The 26,142-nt window shown below is 36.8% G+C and overlaps 1 protein-coding gene across 1 annotated transcript in view; it reads right to left on the reverse strand.

Annotated features, from left to right (window-relative positions):
• The window catches only part of AVL9 (AVL9 homolog (S. cerevisiase)), a 36,772-nt gene that overhangs the window by 5,067 nt on the left and 5,563 nt on the right, over positions 1–26,142 (reverse strand). The window contains exons 2-15 of the mRNA XM_009886213.1: positions 20,315–20,366; positions 19,792–19,912; positions 17,456–17,541; positions 15,645–15,716; positions 14,832–14,921; positions 14,398–14,464; positions 13,678–13,718; positions 12,527–12,565; positions 8,200–8,269; positions 7,026–7,573; positions 4,037–4,171; positions 3,012–3,231; positions 1,697–1,814; positions 717–770 (exon numbers count right to left, since the gene is read on the reverse strand). Of these exons, the coding sequence (XP_009884515.1) occupies positions 717–770; positions 1,697–1,814; positions 3,012–3,231; positions 4,037–4,171; positions 7,026–7,573; positions 8,200–8,269; positions 12,527–12,565; positions 13,678–13,718; positions 14,398–14,464; positions 14,832–14,921; positions 15,645–15,716; positions 17,456–17,541; positions 19,792–19,912; positions 20,315–20,366 (1,713 nt within the window). The remainder of the gene's footprint in view (positions 1–716; positions 771–1,696; positions 1,815–3,011; positions 3,232–4,036; positions 4,172–7,025; positions 7,574–8,199; positions 8,270–12,526; positions 12,566–13,677; positions 13,719–14,397; positions 14,465–14,831; positions 14,922–15,644; positions 15,717–17,455; positions 17,542–19,791; positions 19,913–20,314; positions 20,367–26,142) is intronic.

Below are 26,142 nucleotides of genomic sequence, written 5' to 3' on the forward strand. Positions count from 1 at the left end.
TTAAAGAACCAGTCTCTTGATGTTTTATGGTCAACATAGCTAAGCAAGAAAACAATCTGTTTTGCTTGGTGCATAAGCAAGTAGTAGTAGTTAACTGCAAGTCCAAGACTGAATTCTGGCTTCAGTTAGAGCCGAAGAGCTATGGGAATAGCAAACACCACTGAGTTTTAGGCTTGAATACTACAGATAAGAGCTGCAATCAACTTTAAGTTCAGTTGAGTTTGGTGCAATAAGAGATTATGTAAAACTCATTTTCAACTTCTAAATTGAATAAACTGAACCACGTCTCAGTACACATACAGTGAACTTTAAGAGTTTTAGAGCAATGCTGTATTAAAAAAACAGCTAATTTAAAAAAACGTTTTCTCCTAACAATGAGACCTAAAGTGAACATAGAGAAAAAAAACTGATGAAACTTTTAACAGCTTTAGTTTACAATTTAAAAATAAATATACAAAAGCCTTGTAATTGCAAAAAAATCAGTGCTCTATTATGCAAAGTCCCACACAAAATAGTACATTAGCACTGTTTTTCCCTATTTCAGACATATGTTCCATCTTTAGATGTGGTGATATTTTGCAATAGAATGTTGAGTATAGTTTCATGTACATGGTCAATTTAAATCATTATTTCATTTAGTTAATCATAGCAACAGTTATACAGTTGTTCATATTTGACCACACTTAAAAATACAAATTAAAGTACTACATACTTACTGTGACAATCTTAACTTAACATCTGATACAGAGTACTGTCCCTGGAATGGGTGGCTAGAAGAGCAGGAAAAACACAAGAAAACATTATTTATTTTTTCACAATGAATCCGTATCACACAATTATTAGTTGTACTCCTCTCTGTGGCTTACAAAGAAATAATAAAATCTTCTGTAGATATACTACTACATCACTTTACAGAAGGCTAGGTCCCAGTGACTATTCAACCTCAGATTTCTTATGAACTACCTGTAAGGTACCTTCTATTCACAGACCAGATACTAAATCTTTTCACACTAAGGCAGAGGCATCTCCTTCTAGCAACACAGAACAAATAAAAAAGAAAAAAAGATCCCTTAAGTAGACCAAAAGAGCTTTGTAGGTCTAAAGAAAAAACTTCTCCAGACTACAGCAGCTGACAAAGCAAAGCAAACATAACTGCCTGCAGTATAGTAATAACCCATGATAAACAAAACACATGCACAGCCAACAGTGTTACCAAGCCTAGAATCATCTAATCTTTGAGTAAGTACACATAAAACAATCCAAAGTTCAGGAGATGACACATAAAACAGCAGGCTCCCCTCCATCCTTATCAATGACAACCCTGGACACAGCTACTCCATGGATACCTGGAAGTAATTAATAAAAAGCAGAACCATCTGAGGACAATTCCTGAGGAATGACAAACTTTCTATAGCTGGGGACAGCCAACAATCAACTTGTTCAAGTTTCACTTCTGACTCTGGATATATTTTTCTTCATAAAACTACAGCCCAGAATTACAGTAAGGTATTGATGAACAGAAGTACTCAGCTTTTGTACTTACAGAATAGGGCCCCAAAGTTTCACCCTCAGAGCTTTCTAGCAGGAAAAAGGGAACTGCTGTAATTCTACAGAATGGTGTGCATGACTAGGCATACCAGGAGCTTTCCATGTTAAATGCTAAAAAGAAAAAAGTTAAATAAAAATGGTTCCTTACCTAGAGTTTACCTCTGCAAGAGCTGGATGCTTGTTGCTATTCCATACTCTGTAGTTGTGGGTATTTTTCCAGGCTGCTACAAATGCCGTTCCAAAGTCTGACAAAGTCTTTTCATTGTCTGATAAATTAAAATAAAAATGAGAGCTTGCAGCAATTCATTAGAGATGCAATACAAGACAAATTACCTTTTTTTTCTTGTAAAGAAAAATTAAGATTTTCTAGACCCTCATCAAATCAAAGACAATTAAAACTCTACTACTAGAACTGGGCACTTTAAAATGAAAATAACAAAACATTTTTGAAGTGTTCCAAATATACAAAGCCAGGAGGAAAAAAAAAAAAGAAAAAAGCTTAAAAATACTTTTCTTATTTTTAATTAATTTTTAAGTTCTAAATAAAGTGATCAACTGAAAAAAAAGTCATCCAAGCACAGGCCTCTTGACTTATTCTCTAGGCAAAGGCAGGAAAAAGGAGAGAACGGCCATATAGCAACTAAATACCAAAACATCAAACTCAACTAAACAACAAAAACGTCATTTGCATTGGTCTTGGTCAGTTACGCTGGGCTTTGCTGTACTATGTTATTACTCACTCAAATTTAGTAAACCCCAAATCCACTCCAAAGCTGCAATATGAATTACTGTGGAATAAACTTATAACAACAACATCCTCTTTCAAACATAGACGAGTATAGGAAATTATTTTAGAGCCAGCCAGTGAAGCAGTGTGAGTTTCCAGAAAACCCTGACATTTCATATCAACCAGGTACTCATCTTGTACTCATCATACAACATACTAATGTTGTCAGAATTGCCTGAGTTAAGACAAAATGTTGAGCTCCAGAAAACACAAGCTTATAAAGCTTCTAGATGACACTTTTCACCTATGCAAATCTCAACTTAAGACTATAGCAGGAAGGAAAAAAGAGACAAAACCGGCCTAGTAAAACTTTCCGAAGACAGCCACTTAACTTCATGTCTCTCTGAATACAATCAGTTCCCCCAAATTAACTGCAGGTTGCAATAGCATTTGTAAGACACCCAAGTTTGTAAAAGTCTCATCATATATGGGGTTTCAGGTACTTCTACTTATGAGGAAAGTTCAATTAAATCAAGGAAAAGGAGACAGTCAAAAAAGAAAGTGCCTGTAGGGCTGTGAAGTAAAAATAACAAGAATAGCCAAGGACAACTGGAAAAAGCAGCCAAAAATGAAACTTTAGGCAGACGGAGATCCAATGATAGGACACAACACAACAGAGCAACTGCTTATTTACACCCACCCTCATCTCAGTCCCTAGACAAGGTATCTGTTCTACCTGGTTGCAGCACAGCAGCAAGCAGTGCATGAAGATAAGCACTGAACTGAGCCCTGATCCACTCATCTCCTCCTTCCCATCCAGTGCCATCAAGGAAAACATCATCTCTGTTCTCAGTTACATGCTTCACCAAGTAATCTGCAAATCTTAGGTCAGCTGTTGTAGGGTTCAGGATCTTACGGAGTTCTGGATCGTGGATTTGTACATGAGCGTCTTCTATCTGTTTGAAATAATTCCAAGGGTAAACATCCATCTAAATAAAACTGCTTATATATACTACTATATATTGCTACCTAAATCTAAACCCACAGTCCCCCAAGATATCAAGAGGAAACAAATGGCCAAGGAAATAATGAATTAACTGTTCTCAGAAAGTCAGATGTTGCTCTAATACAACCGAATCTGATCAACTTCCTGGCACATAGTAAAAGCTGGTTATTTGACAGGGGAAGTTGGGTGCTCACATGTATTTTCCTATGGGCTCTTTGATTATAATTTCAATTCATTAAGTTGGTTACCTATACGTAGGTTATCAAATGCTGATTATATAGTTGTATCTATTTGTTGGAACTGACACAGTGCTTTCTCATACACCATTTTTTTTAACCTCTTGATTAAATCTGAAGGAAGTCAATAGTAACGTGCTTTATTATCCAACTGTATCTGTTTCTCAGCTGCAAGCACTTATTTTTGAAGACCTTATCACTAAGTCATGAAAAAAGCTCATGACATGAGCAGCAAAATTACACAAGCAACAAAATAAAAGTTTAAGTGCCCTGCAAATTCAAATATTGTATATAAGAATATACAGAAAAACACATACTAGTTTTGCACAGCTTATCTAATCCTATCCTAACAAATGATACAAATTTAATAAGCTTCTGCATTTAAGAATTTATTTCATATGGAAGTAATTCAAAATTTGGGCATGAACATGAAATTTTAAAGCTATATTTAGAATGCAACCTCTTCTTTCCCCCCATCCCTCCCTCTAGTTCAAGAAGTTCAAATGCAAAGATTCATACTTCCACTATTGCATCACTCAGATGTTTCTGCTGACGGAACAGGATGTTGGTGGCTCCTGCAACAAAGCCACGGACTGCTACATCGGACAGGAGATGATGCTGCTGCAGTGCCATGTATGGCAAACAAAGGTACCCCTAAAGCCAGAGATATTTAGAGGATTAACAAAGGGCCAAAACCCAATAATCTCTATATTCAGACTTTTTCCTAATAAAAGCCAGCACGTTTCACCCAGAACAAACCTTGGTTATTACAGTTTCAGCCACGGTTATCTATTGTTTTGCTACATTACATCCACAAAGCAAAGCAAACAGATTCCACATGAATTAAATTTTTCAAGATGATGTGTTGCCTTTCAGTCTCAGGACTGAAACTGAAATAAAATGCAAAGGACAGGAATCAAATATATTTATAAGGCAACAGAATAAGCTGTATAAAACAAGAGTGAGGTCTCAGGTCAGTTCAGAGACAAGAAGTCAGCGGAGATAAAGATTCAAGTCTCTACTTGCATACCAAGATGTCTTCTGGTAGTTCTGAGGCACATAAGGCAGGAAAGCTACAGACTGCTATCTGCTTTTTGTAGATGGAGATTTACAGGCTCCAGAGACAGCAACCGATTTTTGATAAACATATGCATGCTTGTTTTAAGAGCAAGCAGGATAGAAAGCAATGCACTATGCTTTTTAGCCACTCCATGCTTGTAAGTTAATCTAGTATCCTATATTCCAATTAAAAAAAACCCAAACATTTTGAAAAAAAGGCTTTGAGGTAAGCAACGAGAGATCATTGAGAAGCGGCTGTAGGTATTGTAATTTTCTTCTTAAATATGGGACGACCATAGCCCAAAGTCTAATACTCAAGTCTAATTCCAGCTGTTCAATTGCATAAAGCACAAAGCAATTTATTCAACAGTAGAGACCCAGAAGTGCTAACGGCACACTGGGCAGAAAACAAAGAGCACATGCGCTTTATCACATAGTACATGGTAACTAGAAACATATGGGAGAAAGGAGCACAACTGTTCCATTTTGTTCTATTAGACACAGGGACAGCTTTCCAGATGACAAGCACTTATCAGTTGAAAACAAACAGCCTGTGTCAAAGGAACAACAGTGCTTTGAGAGGAATCACCACCCTAAAATGGAAAGTTTTCAAAAAATATGGCTTCAGAAGCTGGCAAATGAAGGTTTAATTACTCCATACTCAGGTAGCAAAGGCTTGGAAATCTTTCATTATTTAAAGTATCAAGTGTCAGTTCCCAAATTCACATTTGTCTGCAAGTATAACAACTTTTATTTCTGTGAACATGTTCCATTCTTTTAAAAAGAGTGCAAATGAAATGAGCATTAGATCTTACAGAACTGGTAAGATAGAAACAAGTATCACAACCTATTTTCCTTAGGCTCTGGTGTAGTTGGATACAGTATTATGCCATCTGGCAAAATCTCCTCCCATTCAACTTTGACAGATTTATTAGGCTTTCCATGGCATGGCATAAAACAACCCTGAGATGAGAGCTCTAAGAAATTTAAACTTTCCAGTAAGTGGTTAAACTATAACTTTGAATCACATTTTTCTGGTAACTTGGAGATGTAAAGCCTTTTCTGCTTTAATTACATTGGATGAACTCAAAATAAAAAGTGGCTTTGTGGAACAGAAAGTAAACACGTAGAAACTGTCAGCTTCCTTAAAATAGTTTACTTTTCTGTTTTATGAGCTTAGTAGCAAACTAAGTTTGCACTCCTAGGCCCTCTTATCAATTATTTTCTTCTTGCTTTCAATCTAGTATTTTCAATAAAACTAGACTAAATATAATTTCCAGGTGATTCTTTTGACTAGACAGACCATAGAGACAAACACCAGACTGCAGATCTTTGGTGAAAAAGAATTTCTAACAGTGACATGAGGCCATACAGGGCAATGACATTCGAGCTGCTCACTTGGGCCCACATAGCGTACCATTTCCAATGAAAATTACTGTGCAAAGCTCAAACACAATCATCAAATACAACATTCTGCAAGGAAATGCAAATAAGCACCTCCAGAGAAAGAAACACCGCTTTGGACCTCATCAGCTTGACAAAAAAAATCTGAACCTTCTACTTTCTGGGCAAAGGTTCATCTAAAAGGTTATTACATTAAAAACAAAAAAATGTATTATATCACTTCTTTCACTGACAAAAGTATCTTTAAAAGGCATGCATTTTCCCTGTTTGTTTTTTTTTTTTAATGGGAAACCAGCCCTAGTAAACACACTGCTTGTTATCTGACAATGCTCATCAAAGTCCTTAGAGAGATTCTGGAATACCTGGAGTTCAGTTAGGCATCAGCACAAGCTTAAATTTCAGCAGCTCAGCACCATGCACAGGGGAAGAGCCACAGACAACCAGGAAGAGTTATCATGTAAAGAAGGGTGAAATTATATATATATATATATTTTTGGGGGTGTGTGTATATATATACACATGCATTTAGATACACATTTTGCACATATATACACACACATACACATTTATAAATATGTATATCTATAAAAATTAAAAGAGGAAAACATAGGCTTAGGTACCAGCCAAGATACAGCTTTCAGAATCTTAGTTTAGATTAAGGTATCTAAACCCTTCTTAAGTACTCTGACCTTGCCCCATATAGGTTAGGTCAACAATTCTTCAGAGTAAAAGAAAACAGTAGTCACTGACACATACCATTTATTAACCACAGTGGGGTTGTAGGTTACCATCACATAGAATTGTGAATAGTATGTAAGTCTACATACAAAAGAAGAGTGGAATGCATGTATGCATGTGCACACTCCTCTCAGATGTCCACTCATGCTTTCCACCTGCCTGAGGACACAGTCACTGGCCAGAGACCGTACTTACATGTTTTGCAGTACCCTACTGTTCATTTGGAGTTGGGTAACCAAAATGATTAGCCACTTCTGAAAAACAGATGTCTTTATGAGTTAGAAGGTATCACGAACAACATGTTTACCTTTGTAAAAATAGCCAACGGCATACCATACTGGTCCTCTTCCAACCCAGATATCAGTCCTGGAACAAGCACCGTGTGTCCTGTATTTGCTTGCGGCTGCACAGTGATTGGAAGGCTTTCTGAGCTCATGCCTTCGCTCGGGAGATTTTCAGCCTGTTCTGATGCTGTATTTTCACGTTCTCTTTCTTTCAAATTAGACTCCTCCAAAATGCTAGGATCTAAGGTTTCCCAGTCACTTTCAGAGGATGCTGGAGAAGTGCGGGAAGGAACTTTCAAGCGCTGCACAGTACCATTGGAGGACTGAGCTCCATTGCAAGTCTTCTCTGACTGGGAAAAAGGCACGTTTGCTTTTTGACCTTCCACTGAACGGTTTCCTGCCATCTTCCTGCCTCCCTCTCCCATTCCTAAGTTTGTATTTGACGTATCAGCAGCAGATACAGAAACACAGTCATCTAACCGTGGTGTATTTTCCTGCAAGCCAGCATCCTCTGATATGCTCTTTCTTGGTCTATACTGTGAGCAGTCAGTAAGGCCATGTTCAATCATACCTGGAAAGTAATAGCATGCATGAATATCAGCATCTCAATAGAAATTTAAGTGACTTCTGTTAAAGAAAATGAACAAAGTGCTCGTGTATGCATAGTGGAAGTCACATATTTTAAAACACTACTTTGTGGGAGGGGGGGTGAGCATTAAAAAAACCCCAAACAACAAAATAAACCCCGCACTTTCTCTCCTAAAGAAACTTCCCCAACTTCTTTGTTTTGAGAAGACTGGTTAGAAGCTAAGAATTAGCAAGGTTAGGGTGTTTGGCTTTGCTTTGTTTGGTTGGTTTTTTTTCCTGTAGAAAGGAAGAGAGAGGTTTGTATTTTTGGTTTTTAAGGAATGTGGCAGGAATGTGTGACTTATTCAGGTCCCATCTATGTTACCCACAGGCAACACAGAAGATCCAGTGGCTCCGATTAAGCATAAGAAATAACCCATATAGCGCAAGGAGGAAGTATTAGGAGATGTGTACATAGTACATGGACATGCATACAAATCACCCATTTTTCAGACAACATACCAACATAACTCTATTGTCACATAAGTTGTTTTCCAAATGAAACAGTACAGCCAGTCTCAGTTATCACCAGAAAGCATATAAAAAAGAAGTCTAAACTTCTCTTCTTACCAGAAAAGAGTGACAGGACAGTCATCAGAGCTCCCACCAATCTGTTTACTGGAGAAATATAAAACAGCACCTGGTGGCAGAAGGGAGGAGTGTGGGGGCAAGACAGCATGCAAGAGAGGAAAGAGGAATTAGGGAGGAGAGAATGAGAAAAATAAAATTACACTTAAGCATGACAAAGACAGAACATCGGCAAACTATTCAATGCATTGCTTTTTATGTTATTTTAGAAGTCTGTGTACCAACAAAAGCTCTCACAACAGTTCAAAGTAAATATTTATGTTGTATCCTTAAATTTTATAAAATTTGTAATATATGTTATATATACACATGTATGAAATATATATTTGCCAGTCATCCAGACTTTTTTCCTAGATTGATCCACTTACTGAATGACTGACAGAAAAAAAAGTTGTTCCTGGCATGCCGCATAAATTCATGTTCATCTGTAGTACATTAAAATCTCTGTTATAAATCAAAGAAGCAAAATAATCTCCATTCCAGAATTCTGACAAAAACCTATGCAAAACATGTCTTCTAAGAAAATATATTAAAGATATGCAGATAAATGAAAAACAGGTTAAATGCAGTATGCATTTATAGCAGCTTTACATTTTGGAAACAGAAGACATGACTGATGCTAACTTTGGTAAAGTACTTAAGGCATAACATGGGAAAATAATCTTAATTAAATCAGAGAGACTGGGATTAGTAAATTAGTTAGGAATTCAAAAGGGGGGTGTCAAAGGCTAGCAATGGAAGAAGAAACACAAGGCAGAGTGAATATTATTACTGGAGTTCCTCCGAGACAGGCCTTCGGGGGGGGGGGAGGAAAAAAAACAAACAACAAACAACCCACCATCCAACCCAAAACAAACAAAAAAAACCCCCATGAAAGTCAACTTGTTTAACAATGCCATTTTTACATCCTCAAGCAGCACAATACTAGTTAAGAGATACATGAGCATTATAAGGAATCAACAATGCAAAGGAATACAGAATGATCCAACTTGATGGCTTTGCAGGTCAGTTTAACAGGTATATGACGAATTTACAAGTGCAAGTTTGCGGACTTAGACTTAATAAAAGACTTCTGCTGTAAGCTAGGAAGACACTTTAGAAGTGACTGATGAATAGTAACTCCTCTTCCACTAGTATTTGCAAGTCTACAAGCTAGTGGATTGATGGAACCAAAGGAAAGACGTATGCAGTCCTAACATATACCAGGTGATGTTTAATGGTACCTCAGCTGGAAATAGACTATGTATATTATCTTGTCCAATTTTTCTTTTTTCTGTGTTCAAGACAAGTGAATTCAAATTGCAACAGCCACAGAGAAAGCATGATGAGAAAAAACAGCAGCTCATCTGAAGAAACACTTTCGGCTGACTCCAATGGGGCATCTAAAAAAGTCTAACTTCTTTTAAGATGCTGCTCTATAATGCACAGATGAAAGATGCATGATATAACAGCAAAGAACTACAACAGAAACCCTACGATACTCCTACAGGTTTAGATTCTCAGATACCATGTATTCCTAGCCAAATTTATTTTTAAGCCCACAGAAATAATAAAGTCTATAAAGAAGCACCTTGTTCTCAAGAAATCTATTCCAATCTAGGGTTTGGTTTGGGTGTACCGCTTACTTAGGCCGAGTACTTTTCTGCATTTGTTCCATCAAGTCCCTTTGCCATCTTTCCATCTATTTGGGTGCACGCTTCCTTACCCCTCCCAACCCTGTTACATGCCCTACAACATTTACATCAGCAAACTGGGTGGTCCTGGCAGCAGAAAGTCAAATGATCACCATCTGGAAGTAGTCTTCCAGCCCAGTAACAGCTGAGAGGTGAAAAAAAAAAAACAAAACAAAAAACCTCTTTTAGCCTGTGCAAAGGCATCAACCAAACTGCTATGGATTAAAGAAACTCAGTCTGAGGCATTCAGGAATTTTTCAGCTCAAGGAAAACTGGCATTACTAGTGGCTTCTCGCATACTATATTTAAAGTCTTTGAACATACAGATTCCCACAGTTATTCTGGAACATTAACATCTGCCAGAAAACAGGCAGTGCCAGAAAACTAAAACTCTTCCTTTTGAAATTACAAGTGTTGTCTTCCTGTTTGAACTTAGCAAAAAAAACCCAAAACCAAAACAACGAACAAACAAAAACCCAAAACAGACCCAAAGCAACCTGCAGGTTTATTCAATAAGCACCCAGTTATTTTCCAAACAATTTCATATGTTTGAGTCATATGAACATGTTTGGGAAACCCTTCCTCTCCCCTCTTCCTGTGCACTTAAGTCTATGAACAGCTTCAGAAAATAATTGTAGCTCAGTATTTTGTTTATATATGCCCAAATGCTGAACTGACCTGATGAAATTCTATCATAAGTTTTTAAACAGACCACTAGAGATACTTTACAAAATCTTAACTGGAAATTTCTTTTTCCACTTGAAAAGAAAAAAGTAATCACTGTAGACTTTCTGAACTTATTAAGTTATTTTTGGGAAAGAGCTTGCATAACGAGTCTTGATTACATGCATTTCTACATGTATACTCCTACTATGTCATAATCATATTTTCTCAAGTATACCTTTTGCATAGCCTTTAATATAGTAGTCTTTAGCATATGGCTCTTTAATGCAAAAACCACATTTATTCTCATCAATAAATAATTAGAACTGTCAAGGTATATCTAACTGACAGAATTAAGTGACAAGTGCAAAAGGTTTGGTGAAGCTGCTACTTCTGTTTTTAAAAGGCATATTTACTGCCTCACAAAAAGATACCTAGGCCTTGGATCTAGACTTTATTAAAAAAAAAAACCAAACCCAAACACCGCCACAACTGTTTTGGTATCTTCCAAATTAAGTCCTACTGACTTTCCAGCTAAGAGGAAATTCTAAAGTTCCTTCTCAGCACTCTGAAGAAGCTGGGTTTTAACACAGCAGGTTCACTGAAGAAAAAGTGAAATTTGGGAAACTGAAACAAAAACTTTAAACAAAAATTTTTAAAAAGCAAACAAAAAAATACCCCTGCGTAATCATGTCTAGCAGCTGACACATAGTCATTTCACTGAAAGTTCTTGTTCCAGGGTATTAATATATACAGAGAAGAAAACACATGTATCTACTATTTCACATCTGCTTGTACATTTTGCATATTCCACTTGAATTGCTACGATAGCATGGCTTCTGAGGCAGTGTTGAGGTTTAACCCCAGCTGGCAACTAGGACCATGCAGCCATTCCCTCACTCCCCTCCCCCTCCAGTAGGATAGTGAGAACAGGGGAAAAAAAAGAGAAAAAACCTCGTGGCTTGAGATAAAGACAGTTTAATAGAACAGTAAGGGAAGAGAAAATAGTAACAATGGAAAAACAATATGAGAAATGAGTAATGCAACACAATTGATCACCACCCAGCGATCAACTGCCCATCCCAAGTAGCAACGGCAGATCCCTGCCCCTCAGCCAACCCCCATTTATATACTGAGCATGACACCTATGGATGGAATATTCCTTTAGCCAGCTTGTTCTGTCTGTGCTCCCTCTCAGCTTCTACGGGAAGCTGAAAGAGTCCTTGACTTAATATAAGGATTATCTAGCAACAAGTAAAACAATACGTTTTATCAACATTATTGTCATACTAAATCCAAAACAGCAGTTAATAGGAAAATTAACTCTACCCCAGCTGAAAGCAGGGCAGGCAGTAAGACAGCCCACAGAAAACACTGAGCCTAGAATTATTCAACAGGTTTTACCAATTTGTAAGCTGAGCTCAGCCTTACCTAACAGATACAGCTCTTTACACTGTCCCCTGCAGGCGTCTATGCAATTCAGGTCTGAAGGACCCTCCTAGCACCTGCTTCCTTTGGTACGCCTATTTAAAGCCCAAACCTGAACTCCTACTTACTGAATCCCTGTGAAACTGTACATTTCCTCGTAGGTACCAGCATTTCCTATTGGTTCCTTCACACAGATACATCTTTGCATTATGTATATCCTTTCCTATCTTTTACAATATGTTAAGTTTCTCCACTCGCATTTAATCCCATTTTACTTACTCTGGCTGTGACTCTGGCTATTAATTAGGTGGAATATGGACAGAATAGAAGTGGAGGCAAATTTATAAGTCAACACACAGCAGTTACTTGTAGCATAATTTCCCAATTTATATACGGATGCAAAGTTGTTGATATGACTTCAGAGCTTTTATTTTACTTTATTTTACTTTGTTTTTTCACTATTATATTCTACATAAGTTCATATGAAAAAAATTTATCAATTGCATTTCTATTTAAATTACCCGCCTCAGCCTACAAAACATTACCTTTTTCTCTAGAAGAATCAATTTAAAAAGGATCAAGACCTGAAAAAACACAAAAAGCAAAACCATGTTTAACCAGTGCCATTTATTAAAAATACCGCACAAGCATAAACTCTTATTCAAGATTTCATGTTAATCACTGCATAACTGTCAAATACATTCAACCAGTGAAAACCAGTGTTCCAATACCCTTTTTTCCACCTGAGCACTCATTTTTAAATAGCATTTAAGATGCACAAACAAAAACCTTAACAAACAAGAATTGTGCAATTTGAATCATACAAAGCTTATCAGAAAGAATATGTTGTGTAAATCCAGAATTTTAAAAAACAGTAAACTGCATAAACATAAGAGTTCCTCCACACAAATACAAAAAAGAATTCAGTAAAATACCAGGAATAGCATTCATCTCACTAATTTTAGGCATCTACAGATGAGGTATCTATATCAGAAGTGGCTGTCCAGACTCTCTACACTCAAAGTAAAACACAGGTACTCATGGGGCACGACTGGCAGACATCTGAAGTTAAACAAAAATTAATTTACCTCAAAAATCTACTGAGCATGTGCAAATACACCATGAAATTCAGATACTCAAATTTGTTTCCTTGATGCCTCTCAATTAATAAAAGATTCCAAATGCTATTTGTACCTTAGCTATAGGATATACACTCAATTTCAATAGTCATTCGGAGAAAGGAGGAGAGGTGTGCAAGTCCCCTCAGGTTCTATGATGGCAAAAGCTACAAAAATTACAAGATACAGGGAAAAATGCTCCAACTTGTGTCTGCATGGACTTTAGCAATATTCTTCTATCATATTCGCCTGAAAAGAAGCAGGAAATAGAAACAAGACCGTAACTGAGATACCACTTGCACTTTGGGACAGGACTAAGGAAATGTCACACAAACCTAGAAATCTCCAGGGAGTCTATCAAACAGACAAAACTTCTCAATCTGGAACTTACTTTCACTGGAACTATGTAGGCAGAAGGGGAAGGGGAGTCACGAGGCTGTAACCAGAAGTACTTAGGAAACTGTCTTCTTACTCCTAGCTCAGGTATGTCTAGACACGTTTAATTTTCAGTTCCTCACAAAGTGTTTTACTCTACAAAATAAGCGCTGTACTTTACATATCCAGCAGAGAACGCCTACCTTGTGTCTAAAGTGAAGAACAAGATCCCGAGGAGACAGACCTGAGGTACCAAAAAGAGAGCAATTATTACAGTTGAATAGCTAGTAGATATACTGACTTACTTCTTGCCACCATTTTTCAGGGGGAGAGGGACACCCATTAAGGATTATATATGAACATGGTTATTTCAATAGCAGAACTCATATCAAATTCTTTCTTTTGAGCAGGAGCAAGAGTTAAATCTACAATGGAGACAATTACAACATGAATAGTGACGCTCGGAGTTACTCCTGTTGGCTGCCACAAAGCATTATGGAAACACTGAAGCAAACACTACACTGTGCATTCACAAAACACAGGGAAGAGTCAGAATCAAATGGGAGATACCCCAAATAACAGGTAGATGAAAGCTTGAGTGCCCCACACCATGAAATAGTTCCATCTAAAAATTAAGAAGGTACTGTTTCCCAAAAGCAGTCAAGCAGTTGCTTGTCAGACTGTTAGGTCAAGAGGTAACATGACTTTCAACCTACAACTAACTCCTATTATGAAAGCAACACTACATTTATTTGACATATATTTAAATCCATTAATAAAGAAATGCATAACACAATACTGTGCAGGCACACAGACCTCTGGCACTTAACCTGTTAATGCACATGAACAAATTAGCTCAGGAAGGGAATGTGTCGATTAACATAACACTATCTCTGCTGCTTGTACAAAGAAAAGTCACTTACCAAGATAAACTTGTGACCCTTCTAGCAAAGTACTGCCCAAGGAACTATTCATATGATCATACAGTTCCTGTAAAAGTTAGAACAAAGGCAAAAAAAGCCAGAAGCTGTTAATGGCATATGGTCACACAAAATCTGGAATAAATAAAATTCACTTATTCAAGGATTTCAATGTCTTTTTTCCAGAAAGAAAGTAAAATTCTACTAATGGAGTCAACAGAGATACAGGCTGACAATCCCACTCATTCTTGTATTTCATTACAAATCAGAAACTTGACCCTCTGTCAGATTAGGGTGGGTCATTTAGTTCATGTCAAGTTATTACAAGAGCCGAACAACTGAATAACCAATGCAAATGGAAGAGTTGAGCACTAATTAAAAACACTAAAGTCCGTAGCCGTACACTGAAAGCTTTGTCCTGTTTATGTAGAAGTTACCTTTAGAATTGAAATTTGTGAGAAGTCTTTTTCTTCAAAATACGCGTGTGTAATGAGTTGCAGCTTTGCCTGAAGTAACCCATACAAAGGCTTGGAAGAAAAACAAAGACAAAAGCAAGTGAAATAAACTTATTTAGTACATCTCCCATTCTTATCTTGCAGTATAGACACACAGAGTTCAAGGAGGGGCATTCCTTAGTTGCTAACTCCTGTGCTTATTTTAAATGATAATTCTATCTTCTTTCAATTTGCACATACCATACCATCACTGAACACCTTTCTGGAAAAGTACTTTTCCTGCTTTAACACGGCTTGTGCAGCTCCAGTAATAGGTCTTTTTTCAGCTTTAAGCACAGAAAGAATTTCTGTTCCCTGCCTAGCGACCAGTAGCTTTTGCTAAATAGGTAGAAATAAAAGATGTTCCTTCAAAACAAGAGTACACTGTATGTGTGACTATCTTAAAACCTCTTTCATAGTTGTCAATAGCACTCTCTCCAGTTATTGTAATGGTCAAACCCTTCAATCCAACTACATGAAATAAAGTTAGTAGCACTTAAGAATAATCAAAAGTGCAAATAGATAACCCGGTCCCTGACAACAAGCAGACACTTTTACAATTACTCCTACAAGGAGATACCAATTCAAGGCCACTCGCTCAAATGCCATAGCTTTCCAATTCAATTTTACTTCAGTATTTTGTTGCCTTCTGCAATGGTTTGAAGAGAGATGTTTGGAGCCAAAAATTCCAAATATGAATACTGAAAACAAATAATTTTAATTATGGGGTTTTTTTTTAATAAGAAACATTCTTACCAGCTGACTGAGAACACAGACACTTTTCTGTACTGTTTCTCGGGTGATATCTGCTTGCCGTACTTTTAATGCCTAAGAAACAGAAATATTACAGTATTCTTACCCACACACAATTTCAAAAAGAATTATTTCACAGGTAGTCACATACCACCCCCCATTTAAACAAAATCCTCAAACTGACTGCCTTCAATGGTGGAACATCCAAACCACGTAACAGTATGCCCTTACCTAGTAAAAATGTTCATAACAATGATATGTCAGTTGTGTTCTCATCTCACTGTGCACAGCAAAGATCCAAATACAGCTGTGATGACAGGCAGAGGACTGTTTAAAAGACACTAGCATGAGAAAAAGGCAATAGCCCTGGAAAAGGTAATGGCATCTTAACTCAGGGCAATGTAGCAGAAGAGAAGCCACAACACGTCACTCACTCTTCTCTAACATTATCTACGAAAATGGACCATGTTGAAAAGTCTTTGCCTAAAAAATGTTTGCTTTATACTTGAGGATTTTCTTTGAGCCACCTGTAAAATAAAGGAGGTATCATCTGTAGAATCAACTACATTCTCAGCCAGACCAAATGGTCCCACCTAACAGCAGACCTAGAAAGGGTGGGGGCAGAAATACAGCGAAGTGATTCATTAATTGTACAAAACAGCAAGTGTGCGGACCGCAGCCCACACATCATAAAGGACAGATGGAAAGAGAGCTAGAGCTGTCATATGAAACACATTGTTTTATATTCTACTTGTCCCAATGAGTTCATTTTAAACACCTATTTGTCTTCTTAATTGGCTACTAAACAGCATAAACTGGAATCAAGAGCACAATAAAGCCAACTTACTGCATAGTTAAATAAAGCAAGACTCTAAATCACAGAATACAGTGAAGACTGGCTGCAAAGATAATGAGTGAACTAAATCAACATGGATTTAGTTGAAAAGAAAGGGAATTAAAATCTGCATGTGTAAAATACCTCCTATAACATAAATAGGAACTTGAAATATAATCAAGGTATGATTAACACTAAAACAGAGTACATAACTTACATCTTCTGAATATAAGACTCATTTAAAACTCAAACCCACATGGCATTCCAGGTTCTTGGCATTTCACTGGAAAAAGGGAGTAATTTTTAAAGAAATCTGTAATAACTTCTCAATTGTAAGTGCAAAGATCATACTACTGTTACCACTTTTGAAAATGTGGGCAGATTCTAGTGGATAAGTACATAATTTCTTCAATGCGATCAGGTACACACTGTAGGTCTCATCAATTTTTCAGCTTTACTGCTAAAAATTCAGAATTGGTAAGCAGCTACAATAAACGGGAAGATTCCAGTCTACCCTTCAAGCGTACTTTTGGCAAAGGAGGTAGGTGGAGAGAAACATCCCTACACTTGCATGATCAGATCCCAGGAAATACTCCAAAATTCTTCATGGTCACACACTGGAGAAATTTCAACTTCTTCCACCCAAGAGGCCTATTTCCTGGAAATACATCATCGCCATCTGACAGACTGTCAGCTTCATTTTGCTACTTGGTGCTGATGCCTGGATTAGCTCTCAAGAGCCAAAACATATTTTTCAACTGCCTTGAACATTTCAAAAGATCACAATATGTGGGCTGACATAAGGGAAATAAATTGTTCTCAAGTTCTGTAGCTACCTATTGTGCACATTTTCATAGATTTTTAATGTAAGCTGATCATGCAGTTTGACTGTTGGTGTAATGCAAGCCACTGAATTTGAGAGTTGTTAATGCATCAAGCCCATTATTTCATTAACATAATTCACAACTTGGAAAGTTACCTTCGCTTCAATCTGCCTATAGCAAGAGACGCCATATACTGTGGTTCGATCCCCACATCTCGGTGGCAAATGGAAAAACACGGTATCTATGAAAAAGAAAAGACTGTTTCATAAGTCACTAACAAGAGTTCAGTATTTTTATTTTCAGCATCACTTACTTATAGAATGTTTACTGCTGAAAATACTGTCACACTTATTTTCTGAGACTTTAAAAAAAAAAAAAAAAAAGAAAAAGTCATCTATAAAGCTATGCCTGCACCCAAATTAGTTTCTAAATTACAAGATGTTTTGTGGAAGAAGCTCAAGCTGTGCTAATATGGCTATTCTGACAACAACCTCATGTTTAGCCTGATCAAGCTCCTACAAGCCCACTGACAGGTTCTCAGAAGAAGCTGTCAACAGCAGAGACGCACCACTGAAACCTACAGGCATGCTGCTTTCCGAATTCAATATGGAAGAGTAAAGACAAGGCACTATGAGACAAGGTGTACAGTTGGAGTTTGATGCCATTAAGAAGGTAACTGCAATGAAGACAGTGAAAAAAAAACCACCAAGGAGGACACATACAGTTGAAAAATTACAGTAGCTGCTACCACTGCCAAAGTAGATATCGATGCAGCAGCAACACTAAACTAAAAGAAAAAAAAGGGATTTGTGAATCCTAGTCTCACACAAAATAATTAGTGTCTGTGCAAGTGTAACATGAAAGAAAAAAATGTCTATAAAATATGACAAGAGAAAGGCTTTTATGGCTTGAGATATATACGCACATAAATATACACACACACACTTGCTAATCCTGCAAAAAAGTTGCTAAATCCTAAGTAGAGGACACTATGACTGTTTGCCTTTCAAAATACGCGTGAAATTTGTTTTGAAACCAACTATTAATTTTTTGTTTGCTGTATAGTAACAAAATGAACAGAAGAGACAATCTCGCATGCATTAAGTCCAACAGAAAGAGGGACTGTTTATAATGCAGCTTATTCCCTTGAACAAGTTTAACTGTATCATGGAGATCGCCTAGGGTTTTCGAAAGCCTTTAAGACTATTTCCTGTACCAAGTCATCCTCTTTGCAAAAATGCAACTATCAGTGGGAATTAGTTTAAAACTAAAAAATAGATATCTAATAAAGTAAATGTAACGTAACTATTATCTGAAACATATTTGCCTGTTTCAAGTTCATGTGTATTCTTGCCTACAAAACCCAAGAATATACATCAGGTTTTTTACCAAGTTGTTTTTTTTTTTTTTTCTTACCAAAAAATACACATTGATAATCTTTTACTGCAGCAATGAAAATGCTCAAAGTTAAGCATTAACTGGGATGGTACTGAGCCAAGAGGGAACAGGTTAAGTGTAGCTGTATATGATTTTCCTGGCTTTGAATGCAGCCTACTGCTCGTTATGTATTTAATAACACAGAAACTGAGCAACAATCATGACCCAGAGCAGAGTCAGAGAGACTCTTACTGCTGATGGTAAGGGGATTATTTTGATGACTTCCTCTGCTTCCAAATGAGGTCTCTGGAAGCGGAAGAATTAGGAAACTAAGTAGATCAAGTTTAAAAAAAAATCTTATTAAAAGTAGCATTACAGAGTTTCTGTGATTTTGCAGCTTTAAGTGACTTCCTTGTTCGCTGCTGTGCAGAAAAAAGCAAACTGAACATGCATATAAATGTCACGGTGATGAACTGAACTGCTGTCAAATAAACGCAATACTACACACACACAAAAAAACCCCAAACCTGCAGTGAACTTGCTGTTAACTACATGGCAAAGGAATCATTCTATCTTCATTCTGCTGACAAATACACTAAAGCTCCTGTTCCTGCCCTTTACATTTGCTGGTTTTCAAAATATGTCATTCTACAGACATTGAATGCCTTGTAGGTCATTCTAAGAATCTCTAAATTAGTGGAGGAAAAAAAATAAAATCATAATGACTACACACATTACAAATCTGAATTTTAGAATTTCATTTTTCCCTTACCTCAAAAGTGGATAAGGTTTTACTCAAGAGTTTATTCCCCACCTTCAAAGAACTTTTGAGAAAGCCAGTAGCCACCTTCTGTACTAGGACTACACACAAGTGATGTGTAACCCTTAAGCTTTTACTCACAGCTGATTCCTTGATGTAGGAGGTACACCTTTATGATCTACTTTCACTTTGAACTCTGAAGCAACCTATCATTGCCAATGTATTTTGCAGCTTAAACAAAAAGTACAGAGAGTCTAATTGTGAAAAGAATTGTTCATCAACTGTTCAGGTATCAGGATTTTTGTTTTGGTTGCAATAGAAGTAGTACGTATCACTTCCTCTTTCATTTCTTACCTTCCTGATAGTTGTGAGCGCCATCCGGTAAGGCAAGAAATGGCAAGTATTTCCATTCCTCCGGTAAACTGTGGCTGTCATGTCCTTCTCCATGCTTCAGGGGAGGATAGGAAAATTCAACCTAAACAAACAAACAAGCACAGAGGGGAGGCAAAGAGAGAATATATTGTTACCAAACAAGCAAGCTTCTGTGATTCAGCCTAGCATCTTTTCTTTAGCAATGGTATGAAATAAAGCTTTTTTTCCTACTAGCATTCCATGTCTCTTCCTCCAAAGCACCCACAGACTGACTCATGTGTAGTCCAACTGACAGGCCCTGGGCAGATTTGGCTTCTACAGTGCTTCCATCCAGCCTAGTACCTTTTCCTCAGGAGAAATATGAAGCAGATGTTCAAGCAGAAAACATCAGCCAGCAGCCGACGACCTTCTCCCGTGCATGCACATAGCCAGCAGCACATTGACCCTGGTTGACACTGCAGGTGCAGCATCTCTGGGGCACACACATCCTGAAATCACATTTGGCTTCGCAGCCCCTCAAGTGCTCATGACTAGGTAACACTAACACATGCAAGCCTCTATTTTACCCTACTGGAAGTTGAATAATCTCAGAAACTATACTAACAGCAAAATACCGCTTTTAAATATTTTTATGCCCTTGACTGCAACGAGTGCTACACATTGGCCTAAGGTACCTCCTTTTCCTTTCCCCAAGAAATCCTGCCTTTACAATTTCACCCTTCATTTATTTGCCATTTACCTCTTTTTCCCAGTAATAGGGACAACCTTTCCATTCCTCTCACTGCACTACATATCTAGTACAGATCCTCATAATCAGCATCTTCACGGTACTATCTTTTCATCTTTTCCTATGAACATCCCTCTGGGTTTCCAGCCACTTTCACCAACTCTTTTTTCCAAACATGCATTTCTTAAATTTATGTTTCGATTTTGTTCAGTAATTTATCAGCAGAAGAAACTGGTTAAAGATACTACAACTCCTCTTGAAGGACATTTAGCTAGTAACTAGTGAGCTGTAAAATGTATACACGAAATTTTTCCATGTATGTATACATGGAAAATAAAAAGCACGACAAGGCAAGCATACAGAAAATCTTAACATTTGATGGATGACAAAATAAAAATGCTATAAAGGATGAGAGTACTGAAGAAGAAGAAATGTGAAATAAAATAAAGAAAAATTAAATTCTTCACCTTAACACATGGTGTCACTCTTTCTACAACTGTTGCCAACTTGGAAAAAAGCACAAAGGACAAGAAAACGCCTCAAGAAGTCAGCCTTGCTATTTTCTGTATCGATTTCAAGTGTTCTTATTCCTTGCATTAGAAAAGAGATCTTGAAAATATCCACAAAAAAATAAAGGTCTGGTGAATGACTAAAGTCCTGAGCTAACGGTAAGTAACCCACAAAGCATAGGGGGGTGGAAAAAGAGACACGCAATAGAAAGAGGATTAATTTTGACAGGGGAAGGAGGAGGGAATTCAGACCTTGACTTGTAGTTAGTTATCAAGAATCCATAGAGCCTGTTTAACAAAACATGCCATTAAACAAAACAGAAGAGCATCTGACTTCCAAAGGAGAGCCAAACACTGGAATTAGCATCCATACAAGGAGCAGAGAAACTCCTTGGCATTTAGTACATACATAAATCCCGAGAATTCCCCTCTATCCTTTTCAAATCACAGACTATAAAAAAAAAATTAAAAGGTTAGAAGCTTCATGTAAATATCGGCAACACAAAAGAGGATTGCACCATACAGTTTGATGCTGTCCAGATTCAAACTGGCTGGCTGAAAACAGTGTTTACAGAATTATTACTGGATTCTTGCAGGACGAGTAACCTTAGCAATAAATAAAGCACATCTCCTAAGTTTTAAAACACAGATACTGTCAAGGAGCATCTACACTAACATCCTGAATAAAGTATTTTATTTCACCACATGGCCAATAGAGAAGGTTTTGATTCGCCCTCTGCAAGAGCTTCCTTCCATCAAATACAGAGGAAACCCTGAGCCCCTTAGATTTCAGTGAATACCTTCAAAGCATTGTTCCTGACAGGTAAATACTGTAAGGATCTAAGACATCATTACTTCCGAGCACGTACAGAATTATATTTGTATTTTGCATTCCAACCAAAATAATTAATTAGAAGACATATTTAAAGGAAAGAAGGGTAGGACAATTCAAGCTACAGGAAAAACATGTATTGACTAAGGAATACTCCTTTTTTAAGTCCAGAATAAAGCTAAGAGATCTGGCTCCTGTGTTCTTTTGACAGTGTGAAATTTGCTGAAGCACTACTTTGTTCTAGCTCACAATACACTATCAACACCTCAGCTGTAATCAGATATTCCCAGCAACAGGGATTTCTGCAGGCTCTCACTATTCCAAATTCAACAAACTGAACAGGCATTAGTGATACTGATGATAATCTTGTTTTATATTATTCTGCTTCTTTCAAAAATACATGTTCTAATATATGGAAATATTCTAATATATATAGATATATATTCTAATAAATATAGAGAGATTTCTGTATGCATGTGTGTGAGCTTAAGTAAGAGAAGATCACAATAACTCAGATAAAGCAGAATTAAGATTGCTTAAGTGGCCCTAAATCATCTATTTTACATATAAGCTTTATGACAGACCTGATTTACATTATGACATACTATTCCTCCCCCTCCAAGAGGATCCACGTAGGAAGTACCCTGGTTTCTAAGAAGGGATCACATTTGGGCAGTTTAACAGATCACTCCTTGTATAAGTACCACCTCATATTGCAGAGGCTGAAAGGGTGGAAGCAACATAAAAGCAGGAAAAAGAAAAAGGACAATCCAACAGCAAGGACAGCATGCAATGCCCTGAAGAGCTTCCTCCCAACCCTCCTCTGACTTAGTAGTTCCCAGTGATTTCATTTCAAAGAGTTTAGTCAAAACTTTTTCACAAGTAATCACTGCAGGTGGGATTCATGTCAGCTGACTACATGTCAAAAAGCAAGATCTCTCAGCCAGTTTTCCTAAGCATTCTGCATAGTCAGAGAAAACAAACACCTGCAGGGGATGATTCATCTGATCTGTTTCTTTCCATCCCCTCAGAAGAGTGCTAGTTCAGACTTCTAAGTCTAACTTGCAGATGACTGAATTAATGCAGATGAAACTCACTCTATTCCTCATCTTCTAGGCATCCTGCTTAATTTCTACAGCTCAATTTGCAGACTTGCATCAACGGCAGTTAGGAATCCTTTGCATGGAAAAATCATTATTTCAAAACCAAAGTATTAAAAGAACATTGAGAAGCCTTAAAAAAAAACCAACCCAAAAAACCAATAAAAAAAAGCCAAAGCCCCACAGTTTGTGAAAATCATGAAACTGAGAAGTGCACATGTACAAAAGCGATAATGATGGGGTAGAGAGAATCTCAGTTCTATCACTTCTGAGTATTTCAACAACTGGAGCCTCAGTAAAGTTATTATCTCAGCCTGTGTGTGCAAACTGTACAGTATAGTGTTCCAGTTAAGGCAAGTTAAAAAAAAAAGTTATTTTTTTCTCATCTTCCACTTTAAACCCTAGACCAACCATAACAGGGGGATGGGACTACAGAAGAGACCTGTCTCACAGCTCTTTTTTCTCCCTCTTCACAGAATGAAGAAAGAGGAGCTCATTTTTTATTTAAATACAATGGATTTTTATGTAAATCCATACATACATGCGCATGCATAAACATGCATGTCGATTTCCCTGTTTGACATTAACACATATATGCATTACAAAAAATGCTGACAAATACGAGAAATAAAGTATTTTAATAAAGCTCAGTAGTCAACAGGAACAAAGAAATACATGCACATTTTCAGAGCTGACTGCCAGAGCATATTTTACAGTTTTTTGTCTCAATTGAATTAAAAAAGACTCCTCAACAAAATGAAATTCAAATTCAAAGCTGAACTCCTCAGAGACTTCACAATAAACTACATAAAACATGAATTAGAATCTCCTCTCTTGTTACTCTTCCAAGCGTCAGGAATCTTCATTACAGCTAGAAACATTGATTACGTCTGTCAAGGCGTTTTGATGGCAACGTTTTCTGCCTGTTCAGATAGTCTTGTTCTGTAAGCAGATAGCTCTTGATGGATTTCAGAACCAAAATCAATACGGAATATTGTGTTGTGATTTAGTGGAGAAATAAATAACTGTGCTCTTCACTACAAAAAGTATTTCAACTCTTGTGGATTACCAAGTTAAAATAAAAGATAATTTTAAAAAAACCTCCCTAAACTGAAGTACAACTGAATTTCTGGAATTGATGTTTTTATTTTTCTATAATTCTGCTGTGTTAACTAACTTTTTATATGCAGTTTGTATTGAATCTCACAGTTTGGATGCAAAGCACCTACTGATACACTGTCATATCTTGTTTGTGGAATAATAAAAAAAAAAAAAAAAGTCCAGGCAATCTGTTTTGGTTCCTTGTCTGTAAAGGGACTTCCTAGCCAGAATAAATTTACTAGACATTCATTAACTCACAGTAAGAAAAGATGAGTGTAGGCAAGGAAAAATGTATTTCAGTTCTACATTTAGGAACTAACATGATAGTTTTTCTTTAAAAAAATGCATTGATATTGTCTTCTACTAAATTACAATTACACAATCAGGACGGAGGTTAAAAAAAGGACATTGATAAAAAAGGAATTTCCAAAATATATACGTGCATGTCCACCTAAACTATCACACTCAAACATTAGATGTGTAGTTGGCATTAATTTGGAGTTTATAAAATTGAAGTTTATACTCAAGTAAGGTTGTTTGTCTTATCTGTGAAAAGTGTTAAGTGTTAGCAATCACTGCAAGAGTAAGATCCTCAGTGAACACTAAACAGTGATAATTTAAAACGTTCTGTATTAACTCCCCATCCTCCCCACTCCACCTACTGTCACATCTTTGAACTACTCCACTTACAAGTTAACGCCTCTTACTCAGCATAGACACAATATAAGCTCTCCTCTTTAACACAGGTACTTTGGAAGATTTCTCTTCATACTAGAAATGAAAAAATCTGGACACAAATGAGTTTTTCCATTGGTTCAATGGAGAGAGGATTTAAACTCAAATCTCTAAAAAAAATCTGAAATTTTTAGAGTGATAATTTAAACTCAAATCTCTAAAAAAAAAAATCTGAAATTTTTAGAGTGACAAGGACGTTTTCAGTAAGTTGAAGGATCTAATTTACAGGGAGCAATCCCATTCTATTCTCTGAACAATTGCTTTGATGATCTCTCCCATCGCTTGTACTGCACCAATACGTAGAATAATTGCTTCAAATGAAGAAAAGGAGATCAGCAAAAACCACTCACTACATTCCTATTTAGAAAAACTTTTCCCTTCATAAATAATTTGAACACATTTCATTTTGAGGATACCAATTCTTCCTCTCTTATTAAGAAAGAAAAGCTGAACAGAAAAGCTGAAGGATGTTGAATATTGAGCATAATGCCAAATAGTAAGCAACCCAAAGTAACCCAACAGACTAAAATAACACCTAAAACTTGTTCCCTCATTTCAAATAAGTCAGTATTTGTTCTTTACTTGAAGTAGGGATTTTTAAAAGACATTTTCTTGAAATATTAGTCCTAGCATAGCTAAATCCAGAGAAAACCAGCACACCAATGATTTTATCTGAACCACCCTAACTGCAGCATGCAGCCAAATGAAACTCTAAGAACATTGTTAAGTCTTTCAGCACTGAGAACAATTTATTATTTAAATCACAATTTAATCAGATTTAAATGACAAACTTTCCCCATTGTTGTATGACAGAACCAACAGATCAGGATCTACAAGTTGAAGAGCCCATCCATATAACAATAATGCCTATGTACTGATATGATGACCTCTAACAACAAATTTTCAAATACACATTCTATGTTTATACGTGCAACGACGATGTATAACATTCATATTTACAAATATGTATATGTAGAATAAACATGTCTGATACATATTTATATATTTAAAAAGCCATTACATATACACAGAGTTAACACTGAAGGAAATCCATGTACTACAAAGAAGTAGGGCACAGTCTTTTCTATCCTCCCAGTTCCTGAAACCGGCCCTTCCTCAAGTTCCCATATCACTAAAGCTACAGCGCGGCCACTTACACAAGTTCTAAGACACCATTTGTATTGCTACAGATGCACCATATAACCATTCAAGTTTGCTTCAAAAAACTCTTGACTAGGTTAGCAAAGCTTTGACTCTTAGGCCCCTGAAAGACAAAATAACCTGAAACACCAAAACCTTTGCATTTGTTTTCAAAGTCATGCTAGTTTT

Source organism: Charadrius vociferus, unplaced genomic scaffold, assembly GCF_000708025.1.
Source record: "Charadrius vociferus isolate BGI_N301 unplaced genomic scaffold, ASM70802v2 scaffold545, whole genome shotgun sequence".
Taxonomy (NCBI): domain Eukaryota; kingdom Metazoa; phylum Chordata; class Aves; order Charadriiformes; family Charadriidae; genus Charadrius; species Charadrius vociferus.